At 42.2% G+C, this 13,013-nt stretch overlaps 1 protein-coding gene across 1 annotated transcript in view; it reads left to right on the forward strand.

Moving 5' to 3' along the window:
* Nucleotides 1-12,903, forward strand: part of LOC139420859 (zinc finger, ZZ-type with EF hand domain 1) — a 58,653-nt gene extending 45,750 nt beyond the window's left edge. The window contains exons 55-56 of the mRNA XM_071171221.1: nt 1,784-1,855; nt 7,166-12,903. Of these exons, the coding sequence (XP_071027322.1) occupies nt 1,784-1,855; nt 7,166-7,246 (153 nt within the window). The 3' untranslated portion in view covers nt 7,247-12,903. The remainder of the gene's footprint in view (nt 1-1,783; nt 1,856-7,165) is intronic.
* Nucleotides 12,904-13,013: the final 110 nt, after the last annotated feature.

Genomic DNA, 13,013 nt, shown 5'->3' on the forward strand with positions numbered 1-13,013 from the left:
TTCTACTATGACACACACACACATACACTTACACAAAGAGAGAGAGATCGACACACTCACACCCTGACAATATATTATACAGATGTCTATGCTCAGACCAGACTACAGGAGTTGTGAAGGTGTAATAGATACGTCATCACCTTTGTCCTAAAAATAATTATGAGCATTGAATCTGCTTTCTCAGTGTGTTGACGAATGGGGCAGTTCCCAGTAAGGTGATGACATACATCGTAGTTCACAGTTCCATGTTGACACCTGATGCTGCCAGCACGGCGTGCTGTTGAACATGTTGACACCTGATGCCGCCAGCGCGGCGTGCTGTTGAACATGTTGACGCGTCAGGTTTCAGAGCCTTTACTTTTATTAGGTTTTCAAAAAAACAAACGAGGAGGACCAAGTACATTATGTAAGCCTCCACAAATAGCACCCTACTCATATTTGAGGTTAATTTGACAGAAACAATAGACCCGAATCAACATTTCTGTTAATGTGCCAAATAGTGTCTCGTGACAGAGCTGGCCAGCGTGCATGGGAGATGTGGGTCTGGGTTCCCAACTTCCGAAACGTTTGTTCTATGTGCATGAGAGCACCTCGGGGAGATGTTAATCTCTAAGACATAGGCTGCATCCCAAATAGCACCCTTTTCCCTGTGTGTAGTGCACTACTTTTGCTTTTCAAAAGCAATGTGTAGTGAAGTGAATGTAGTGAATAGGGTGCTATTTGGTACGCACACAATGTACTTCAGACAGGAAGTGACTTGTATAAAGGCGTTTCTAACATCATCAAATGGATCCTTTAGTTATATTTGCCTATATCTCCTGAAGTATACATGTCAGGGATTGTCGCGCACTGTCAGCTATATAAATAGTCCAAGATATTACCTTAGTATAAACAGCAGGCTAAGACAGGGAGAGTGAGGATATGTCCCAAAATACACCCTATTCCCTATATAGTGCACTACTTTTGACCAGAGCCTTATGGACCCTTGTGAAAGTAGTGCACTAAATAGGGAATAGAGTCACATTTAGCAGCTTGCGAGACTGACGGATGGAGGTATGAGGGTCTGGATTGTGTCTCCCTCTCCTACTAGCTTCACCATAAAAGCTCCATTTGGCCAGTCACAGTCTTATCTATATTGTGGAACTCTTCTCTCTCTCTCTCCACGGTTACATAATAACAGTAACACCAGACCTGCCTGGGTTCAACTAGGATTTGTTTTTTCGTCTAATTCCAGAGTGTGGTTGAGCCTGTCTGGAGTGCCAGGTGGGTGAGGTTTGGAGTTGCACTTCTGGGGACTATTACATTAGTTCCATTGCGCCAGACAAGCTCAATTAAGCGCAGCTGAAGTATCTGACAGAAAACTAATGCTATTTGAACCCAGGTCTTCATGACAGAGTTATTCTTTCTCAGAATTGGCTTCTTCTGCTGGAAGCTCTATTTTATTTGTTAGTAATTTTGAAGGATTTTCCTACGCTAAATTCTACATACCACAGAAAGCTGTTCTCAGTACTCTTGAGGTAAGTGGTCAGAAACTCTCCCAGTGACAAGTGAGATTGTCTCTGGAATGTTTGATGAACTCTTTCCAGTGAATGTACTGTAGGTTGTATGGGCACTTTTGGCAGAAATCGATGATTTGAAAGCCATAGCATATTCACTGTTTGTACCTCAGTTTTATTGCTCAATGTATGTTCTGTGCGTGGAAGTCACAGTGTAGCAAGCATGTAAGGACGGATGAGCAAGGTCTTATTGAGAAGGACGACAAACCATTGTCTTTGTTTTCCAGGAGGAAGGCATTCTCCAGGAGTACCTATTAGCCCTGACCACCAATGAACAGCTCCTAGCCCGCACAGCACTGGTAAGAACTTACAGTTAGACTTGCACCACTTTGTACTTGGTAATGTTGAAGACGGGGATTGACCACCAGCATCATGATGCTAGCAATGTAGAAAGTGACATACTTTTTTTCATCTCATATAAAGATTTAGAGCTGTAACTACATATTCTACTCACCCAGGATGGTAATGCTTAGAAACTATTATTTCAAATATCTTCCAAGTACTTACACTTTGCCTAGGACTACTCTGTGACCTAGATGGTTATCAATATCATTAATGATGCATTTTGGAATGTGGGCTCAAACATATAGGTTAGATAACATTCTCACTGTGCCTCCAGACCCAGATCTCTGTAATATTTCAAAACATACTCCATCCATGCAATACAAACGACGTTGACATACCACTTTTAAGACTGTTGTCAATACGGAAGTGGTCAGACGACGCGGATGCTACGCTACAGGACTGTTTTACGAGCACAAACTGGAGTATGTTCCGGGATTCATCCAATGGCATTGAGGACTATACCACATCAGTCAACGGCTTCATCAATAAGTGCATCGACGACGTCATCCTCACAGTGACTGTACATTTCCCAACCAGAAGCCATGGATTACAGGCAACATCTGCACCGAGCTAAAGGCTAGAGCTGCCGCTTTCAAGGAGCGGGACACTAATCCGGACGCTTAGAAGAAATCCCGCTATGCCCTCAGGCGAACCATCAAACAGGCAAAGCGTCAATACAGGACTAAGATTGGACCCTACTACACTGGCTCTGATGCTCGTCGGATCTGGCAGGGCTTGCAAACTATTAGACTACAACGGAAAACCCAGCCGCGAGCTTCCCAGAGACGCGAGCCTGCCAGACAGGCTAAATGCCTTTTATGCTCACTTCGTGGCAACCAACACTGAAGCATGCATGAGAGCACCAGCTGTTCCAAACAACTGTGTGGTCACGCTCTCCGTAGCCAATGTGAGCAAGACCTTTTAAACAGGTCAACATTCACAAGGCCGCGGGGCCAGATGGATTACCATGACGTATACTCAAAGCATTCTCGGACCAACTGGCAAGTGTCTTCACTGATATTTTCAACCTCTCCCTGGCCGAGTCTGTAATACCTACATGTTTCAAGCAGACCACCATAGTCCCTGTGCCCAAGAACACAAAGGTAACCTGCCTAAATGACTTCAGCCCGTACCACTCATGTCGGTACCCATGTAGTGCTTTGAAAGGCTGGTCATGGCTCACATCAACACCATCATCCCGGAAACCCTTGACCCACTCCAATTCGCATACCGCCCCAAAAGATCCACAGATGACGCAATCTCAATCACACTCACCACTGCCCTTTCCTACGTGGACAAAAGGAACACATGTGAGAATGCTGTTCATTGACTACAGCTCAGCGTTCAACACCATAGTGATGAGCTTTGTGGGCACTAAGCTAAGGATCCTGGAACTAAACACCTCCCTCTGCAACTGGATCCTGGACTTCCTGGCGGGCTGCCCCCTGGTGGTAAGGGTAGGCAACAAGACATCTGTACGTTGATCCTCAACATGGGGGCCCCTCAGGGCTGCATGCCGAGTCCCCTACTGTACTCCCTGTTGACCCATGACTGTGTGGCCATGCACGACTCCAACACCATCATTTAAGTTTGCTGACGACACAACAGTGGTAGGCCTGATCTCCCTCAACATGAGCAAGACTAAGGAGATGATCGTGGACTACAGGAAAAGGATGGCCGAACACGCCCCCATTCACATCAACGGGGTTGAAGTGGAGCGGGTCGAGAGTTTCAAGTTCCTTGGTGTCCACATCACCAACAAACTATCATGGTCCAAACATACCAAGAAAGTCGTAAAGAGGACACGACAACGCCTTTTCCCCCTCAAGAGACTGAAAAGATTTGGCATGGGTCCACATATCCTCAAAAAGTTCTACACTGCATCATCAAGAGCATCCTGACCGGTTGCATCACCGCCTGGTATGGCAACTGCTCGGCATCCGACCGTAAGGCGCTACAGAGGGTAGCTTGCACAGCCCAGTACATCACTGGGGCCAAGCTTCCTGTCATCCACAACCTATATACTAGGCGGTGTCAGAGGAAGGCCCAAAAAATAGTCAAAAACCAGTCACCCAGGTCATAGACTGTTCTCTCTGCTACCGCACGGCAAGCGGTACCGGAGCTCCAAGTCTAGGCCCAAAAGGCTCCTTAACATCTTTTAGCCACAAGACGACTGAACAATTAATAAAATGGCCACCCAGACAAATTACATTGACACCCCCCCTTTGTTTTATGCTGCTGCTACTTGCTGTTTATTATCTATGCATAGTCACTTTACCCCTACCTACATGTACAAATTACCTCGACTAACCTGTATCCCCGCACATTGACTCTGTACCGCCACCCACTGTATATAGCCTCGTTATTTTTTTATTTTTTACTTTAGTTTATTTAGTAAATATTTTCTTATTCTCTATTTCTTGAACTGCATTGTTGGTTAAGGGCTTGTAAGTAAGCATTTCACAGTAATGTCTACACCTGTTGTATTCGGCGCATGTGACAAATAATTTGATTTGATCTGTTTTCTCGTTTGTCAATCAGGGTGTGATGAGTCCCAGAGTGAGAATACCGGTGGTCTTTAGTTATAATATTCAGCTGTTCCTCATTTCCTCCTCTAATGGTGAATCATAATGCTAGTGACACATAGCAGACTGCACACACACACAAACCCCCTACCGGTGCTTTGTATGTGGGCTGCTGCTGCATTCTGTACTAATGTATCTGGTAATTACCTCTCGTTATCATGCGTGGCTTAGCGAACATCATCTCCGCCCCGCTATGCTGTGATCCCGAACAGAAGGGCAGAGGTGCAAGGGGGCAGCAGGCAAGCAGTGTGGAGGGACGGGGGATTCTGGGGTTGGGAGATGCACCATTAAAATGCTAATGTCTGATTGTCAGAGCTGAGAAGGGTTTACCTGTCTAAAGATGTCTAAAACCTCATTGATCTTAGTCTATTATCGGCATTGGTTGAAGCTCAGTGTTCAATTCAAATCTCCCTACCATCATATCTATGCCAATTTGACACCAATCTTGATTAAAATTTGCAAATCAACTTGATTGGAGGTACACAATAGACTCCCGGTCTCTCGTCATGAACTGTCCGGTCGTTACCGAGAACCACATACCAGATTTTTTGACAGGGTTGTTAGCAATTCCCTTTTAAGAGTTTTTCTCGCGCCTACCTAGCTCAAATTTTAGACATCGGGTTAAAACAAGACTATAGCCTCCTTAAAGTGACAATTGGACTTAAATGCCGGAATGACTACATTTGTAGGTGCAACAGTTTTTATTACATTTATAATTTATTGTTCTCACGTGCTCATTTATGTACATTAAAAAGCAATTATGTGCAGCTGCTAGCACCATGAATTCAAGCTGAGGTTAATCAATAAATGCAAATATATATTTGGATTAGCTAGGTAGGTACACTGGAAGGTTAAACAGTGCATTCAGAAAGTATTCAGACCCCTTGACTTTTTCCACATTTTGTTACAATACAGACATTCTAAAATGTATTATAGTTTTTTTCCCCTCATCAATCTACACACAATACCCCATAATGACAAAGCAAAAACAATTTTATACATTTTTGCATGTTTATTAAAAATAGAAAACTGAAATCACATTTACATAAGTATTCAGACCCTTTACTCAGCACTTTCTTTGGCAGGGATTACAGCCTAGAGTCTTCTTGGGTATGACACTACAAGCTTGGCACACCTGTATTTGGGGAGTTTCTCCCATTCTTCTCTGCAGATCCTCTCAAGCTCTGTCACGTTGGATGGGGAGCGTCGCTGCACAGCTATTTTCAGGTCTATCCAGAAATGTTCAATCGGGTTCAAGTCTGGGCTTTAACTGGGACACTAAAGGACATTGAGACTTGTCCCAAAGCCACTCCTGTGTTGTCTTGGCTGTGTGCTTAGGGTCGTTGTCCTGTTGGAAGATGAACCTTTGACCCAGTCTGAGGTCCTGAGCGCTCTGGAGCAGGTTTTCATCAAGGATCTCTATGTACTTTGCTCTGTTCTTCTTTCCCTCGATCCTGACTAGTCTCCCAGTCCCTGCCGATGAAAAACATCCCCACAGCATGACACTGCCACCACCATACCTGACGCTTGGTGTTTAGGCCAAAAAGTTCATCAGACCAGGTTTCATCAGACCAGAGATTCTTGTTTCTCATGGTCTGAGAGTCTTTAAGTGCCTTTTGGCAAACTCCAAGCTTGCTGTCATGTGCCTTTTACTGAGGAGTGGCTTCTGTCTTGCCACTCTATCGTAAAGATCTGATTGGTGGAGTGCTGCAGAGATGGTTATCCTTCTGGAAGGTTCTCACATCTCCACAGGGGACCTCTGGAGCTCTGTCAGAGTGACCATCGGGTTCTTGGTAACCTTCCTGACCAAGGACTTTCTCCCCCGATTGCTCAGTTTGGTCGGGCGGCCAGCTCTAGGAAATGCTCAATTTTAGAATGATGGAGGCCACTGTGTTCTTGGGGACCTTCATTGCTGCAGATATATTTTGGTACCCTTCCCCAGATCTGTGCCTCGACACAATCCTGTCACAGAGCTCTATGGACAATTTCTTCGACCTCATGGCTTGGCTTTTGCTCTGACATGCACTATCATCTTTGGGACCTTGTATAGACAAGTGTGTGCCATTCCAAATCATGTCCAATCAATTTAACTTACCTCAGGTGGACTCCAAGTTGTAGAAACATCTCAAGGATTATCAATGGAAACAGGATGCACCTGAGCTCAATTTCAAGTCTCATACCAAAGAGTCTGAATACTTATGTAAATAAGTTGTTTTTTTTTGTGTGTTTTTTTTGTAAAAATGTCTTAACCTGTTTTCACTTTGTCATTATGGGGTGACGTGTGTAAATTGATTAATCAATTTAATACATTTTAGAATAAGGCTGTAACGTCACAAAAATGTGGAAAAAGTCAAGGGGTCTGAATCCTTTCCGAATGCGCTGTAACTCTTCTCTCCCTGCTCAACTCCTCCCCTCTCACACATTCCATCATCCCCACCTCTCTCTCTCCCCCTCTTTCTCTCTCTCTCTCTCTCTCTCTCTCTCTCTCTCTCTCTCTCTCTCTCTCTCTCTCTCTCTCTCTCTCTCTCTCTCTCTCTCTCTCTCTCTCTCTCTCTCTCTCTCTCTCTCTCTCTCTCTCTCTCTCTCTCTCTCTCTCTCTCACACGTCCCCTCCTCTCTCACTCACTTGCTCATTCACTCACTCTCCTCTCTTTTTTTTTATTTATTTTTTATCTCGCAGGCTCTGAAGAACATCGCAGCCATCAGTCTGGCTATCAATTATCCCAATAAATCCACCAAGCTGCTCAATACATCCCCCTGAGAATGGAGAGAGAGAGAGACGGAACAGTGGAGAGAGAGGAGGAGAAAAAGAAAGCTAGCGACTTGAAGGGGTGGATATCCTCACATCCTGTCTCTGCCAGCTCTGAAAGAGGGATGAAGGGGATAGAGAGAAAGAAAGAAACATCCTCTGAATGTCTTCCTACAACAGCAGAACTGTAAAAGGGATTCACTCCTTCCTCCCCTGCTTCTATTCTCTCTCAATCCCCATTTCTATCCTCTCTCAATCCCCCTGTTTTCCCTCTCCATCTCTTTATACTATTTTTACTGACTGGGGAGAAGGGGGGCTAACTCGACAACAACACATCACTCTATCACAATCCTTTTGCCTTAGGTGAATACAATGTATCAGCATCGTGTGGGTTTCAAAGAAAGAAGATAGCCTAGCCGTGTCTCTTTGTTTCAGATTAAGATGCTGCAGAAGCCCCTCTGCTAAAGCAAATTAAGTGTGCCAAATTTGTCACCTTTCTGTGGAGAAATAGAAGTTTATTTTCTGTTTATTCTTTTTATTTTTAAACAAAAGCCACCTTGGTTTTAGAAAATCGGTCGCTCATGGAGAAAGCGGGTCACCTTGCCTAGCTCCCCGAATCCCTGTCTCTCTGTGGACAATGTAGAGCAGAACTAAAAATACAGCTACAGCCCAGAACAGGAGAGAACATTTCTGTTTAGGCTCCTGAGCCTCAGATTTGTCACCATGGGGAGAGAGAACTGAGCTCCGACCTAACATCTCCACTGTGTTTTCTCCACAGCTTCCTCCTTTTTGTGAACATAGAGGACAACTGTTTTTGGCCCCAGTGTCATCTGTCTATATCACAGTACTTCATTTAGAGGGTCATACGGGGTTACTCTGGAAATAGTCTCATGTTGTCATACTTTCTAGTCTCATTCATTTGGGAAACAGAATGGGAGATTTTCCAATCTAGGTTCCTCTATATATTGGATTTCAGTATATTCACACAGTATATTGAATTTCAGTATTTTCACGCAGCGACATAATGGGAGAAATTGTCATCTAGGTTCCTCTATATATTGGATTTCAGTATATTCCCAAGGTATATTGGATTTCAGTATATTCACACAGACTATAGGTATATGCACCTGTTGACATGGTAAAATGACACAGTGCATGGACATGGCACCAATGTGGTCAACAGGAGAACTCACTTTTGTCGACAGTCACTTGTGTTGGCTAATTATGACACGAGTGAAATGCTCGACCACCACGCACCACTGTAGAGTTGTCTGCATGACAGTGGTCATCTATTGATGGGGGTTATATTATATATTCACACTCTGGCTGTATACTGTACTGTAGCTTCAAAGGACACACATGAGGGAAAAGTGTGTTCCTGCCATTTCTGTTCAAAGCTAAGGGAGAACAGGGTTAGTCAGCTGTGTGATATGAAGCCCATTGTACAGCAAACACACACACACACACCGTATAATGTGGCTAGTTTATTATAGTAGCCTGGCGGTCCATGCTTAATGTGCCATAACCAACCTCTAGCTTGTGTTCCTTCATTGTCATGCTAAAACTACTTGAGAATTGGCTATAACACATACAGTATGTGGACCTCTCTATTAAATAGTGAGTATTACCTCCACATATCAGAACTATGGATATTTGACCTGAATGACATGCCAGATTGAGATATTGATGCGGGCATGTGATTGGTTGTGGTCAGATAGGTGTGTGAGCTTTCTGGAGTGTGATTGGTTCTCATCAGAAACATACGAACTTCTTATGTTTCATGATCACATTTAGAATTAAATTGTTTTTGTTTTAGTTCTTTAGATCGTTTGTTTTTATTTTTATTCCTTTTTTTTCCCCTTTTGATAAATTCTCCTGATCAAATAGATTAAAAGACGAATGCCCTTTATTTTAAAACAGCTTTCTTGGGGTGAATTGGATTGACGATTCTATTGCAGTGTTATTTAGTACGGTGATGGAAATTCATTGCAATATTCTGAGTTCTATTTTTGTTTAAGTTTTATGTGTGTGGCATAATTTAATAGGGAAGACGACGGATGCCAAAGAATACCCTTTTTGTCAAATCATTAAATGTGTCTGATATGATATCTCTTCCAACCAGAGCACTTTATGGATGTGTTAACATAACAGCTCTGTATTGTGTGGAAATAGGGGAAAGGAAGGAAAACTATAAGAGATGTGTTCTTTTTATTTTGGAGGTCCTGTACTGTTATTGAGAACAGGCTAGAGAGGGTTAGCTGGGTGCTAGCTGACGATGACACAGGCTGTTGGGTCTCCAGTGTTTTTGTTTACATGAGCGTCAGCCAGTGTTGAGCATCTAAAAACGGCCGTCACATGGCCACCAAGATGACCCCCAACACGGGCTTCTCTTCCCTCCCAGAGAATCCAGTTCAACAGCGCCTCACGTATACCCCCCTACATCTTTATTTGGACAGGGAAGCTAAAAGTTAAATTTGTCTCTATATTTACGAATTTTGGATTTGAGATCAAATATTTTATGAGGCGACAGTACAGAATATCCCCCCCCTTCTGTTTGAGATTATTTTCATACATATCTGTTTCATTGTTTAGAAAGGAAAGCACTTAATGTATCTCAGTCCCCCCCCCCTCCCCATTTGAAGGTACCATACGAATTTGGCCAAATTCACTTGGTGTATTAAAGTAGTCAGAAGTTTAGTACTTTGGTCCCATATTCCTAGCACTCAATGACTACATCAAGCTTGTGACTCTGCAAACGTGTTGGATGTGTTTACTATTTGTTTTGGGTTGTTTCTGTTGTGTCCAATAGAAATGAATGGTAAATAATGAATTATTATATGAGTAATGAATCCACTTTAATTGTAAATAAGAATAGAGTAGGTTTCTGAACACACTTAGGTGGATGCTACCATAATTACGGATAATCATGAATGAATCATGAATAATGATGAGCGAGAAATTAGAGGCATCAATATTATATGCCCCAAAAAAGACTAACTCCCCTTTTATTGTTAATGGTGAGAGGTTAGCATGTTTTGGTGGTATGATCTTTGTTCCTCTGTAACTTTGTCGCTCATCATTATTAACGATTCATTTATGATTATCCGTAATCATGGTCACATTCACATTAATGTAGAGGTGTTCAGAAACATTTATATTCTTATTTACAATAAAAGTGATTCCAAAATCACAGATTACATTATTTACATTAATTTCTCTTGGCCACAACCAAAACCAACTGCAAATGCATCCAAGAAGTTTGTAGTCACTAGCTTGATGTAGTCATTGCATGCTAGTAATATGGGACCAAATACTAAGACAGGAAATTACTGATAATACTTTAACATTACTTATTTGATAAATTTCCCATTGTTTTATACAGTATAAATACAAAAGTATGTGGACACCCCTTAAAATGTGTGGATTCGGCTATTTCAGCCACACCCGTTGCTGACAGGTGTATAAAATTTAGCACACATCCATGGAATCTCCATAGACAAACATTGGCAGTAGAATGGCCTTACTGAATAGCTCCGTGACATTCAACGTGGCACCGTCATAAGATGCCACCTTTCCAACAACTCAGTTCGTCAAATTTCTGCCCTGCTAGAGCTGTCCCGGTCAACTGTAAGTGCTGTTATTGTGAAGTGAAAACATCTAGGAACAACAATGGCTCATCTGCGACGTGTTAGGCCACACAAACTCACAGAACGGGACCGCTGAGTGCTGAAGGGCAAAGCGCGTAAAGATCATCTGTCCTCGGTTTTAACACTCACTACCGAGTTCCAAACTTCCTCTGGAATCAACGTCAGCACAAGTACTGGTCGTCTCGAGCTTCATGAAATGGGTTTCCATGGCTGAGCAGCCACACACAAGCCTAAGATCACCATGCGCAATGCCAAGCGTCAGCTGGAGTGGTGTAAAGCTTGCCGCCATTGGACTCTGGAGCAGTGGAAACGCGTTCTCTGGAGTGATGAATCACACTTTACCATCTGGTAGAGAACGCTACCTGCCCGAATGCAGTGCCAACTGTAAAGTTTGGTGGAGGAGGAATAATGGCCTGGGGCTGTTTTTCATGGTTCAGGCTAGGCCCCGTAGTTCCACTGAAGGGAAATCTTAATGCTTCAGTGTACAATGACATTGTAGACAATTATGTGCTTGCAACTTTGTAGGGAAGGCCCTTTCCTGTTTCAGCATGACAATGCCCTCGTGCACAAAGCGAGGTCCATACAGAAATGGTTGGTCGAGATCGGTGTGGAAGAACTTGACTGGGCTGCACAAAGCCCTGACCTCAACCCCATCGAACACCTTTGGGATGAATTGGAACGCCGACTGTGACCCAGGCCTAATCGCTCAACATCAGTGCCTGACCTCACTTGCTCACGACACAGACATGACACAGACGACGCTGTATTCCTATCGAGCAGATGGTTGTAAATAATATTTTTATTACGTTGAAATGACTCTCCGGTTAAGTAGTGATGCGTGACATATGCCTAGTTTCCTGAAATTAGTCATACATAGCTGTACGATAAAGAATGCGACCTACACACTTCCTTAAACCTAAAATGAGTTAAACAGTTTTTTTATGTCGAAAACCGACACAAAGCACATAGAACAAATAAAAATGCATTTTTGCAGAGCATCTCCCCCTGTTGATACGGAGGACGCATGCTGATTAAATGGCCAAAATGTTGGTAAGACATCACTAATGTCACAATATTTTGGGTAAAGTAATAAAGGTGAAATATTTTGGGTAGATGTTCCTAAAACTGATTAAGTATGTATAGATGGATTATAAAGTATGACAATTATTGTTTATTGACGTGTCATGAATTTACTGTGATGTCATCATATTTGTATATGGCTTATTGTACTTTTATGTATTACTAGATCATATGGATTGAAAAGTAAAAAAAATAATTTAAAAAAGCCAAAGGCCAACGCTTTCTGGGTCGTCTTGCTAGATTGATGAATACAGCCATAGTACAACAGTGCAAAGCTAAAGAGTACACTGTAAGTGATTTTGTCCAAATACTTATGTCACCTTCAAATGGGGGCACTGGATACATAAAGTGCTTTCATTTATGAACTGTAAAACAGATATGTAGGATAATCCTCTCAAAAAGGTGACGTGGCCTTGTTTAGCATTTAATCTCAAATCCAAAATGCTGGAGTATAGAGCCAAATTAAACGTTTTTAGCTTCAATGTCCAAATATGTAGGGGGGTGTATCTACAATGTGCCTACAGTAAAATAAAAAATGAAGAAATCATAATTGAACTCTCATATTATTGTAAATGTCTTCAATTATATTTTTAAAGATAAATATATTGTTTAATTTGAGCTTTTTTCTATCTTTTTACTTTTAAAGGTTTTTGTTTTTTTGTTGAAGTTTATTTGAAACTGACTTAGGTTTGAATGTACATAGTTGTGAATATTGTTAATTGCACATAGTAATAATAATGCAGGGGAAAAAGAGGAAAGTATTTCATATCAACCCCCATACAAAGAAGAATTATAATATATTCTATTGTTCTCTAAAGACGAGACAATTTGATTCTTTTGGTTTTGTATGAGTGGCACATTGGAGAAAAGGGGGTGGGGGGGGAGTACTGCTTGGATTGAATTGTTATCCGTTTTTAATTAAAACACAATTTTGATGCGGTACGTGTTTGTCTCTGTCGTCTTTTTTTCTGTCTTAGATGTTCCTACTCAATAGGGACTTATTTTGAAACTAAACTTTTAAATATTTTATTGATAAGTCAGACTCGGCAGCA

The sequence above is a fragment of the Oncorhynchus clarkii genome, chromosome 12, assembly GCF_045791955.1.
Source record: "Oncorhynchus clarkii lewisi isolate Uvic-CL-2024 chromosome 12, UVic_Ocla_1.0, whole genome shotgun sequence".
NCBI lineage: Eukaryota > Metazoa > Chordata > Actinopteri > Salmoniformes > Salmonidae > Oncorhynchus > Oncorhynchus clarkii.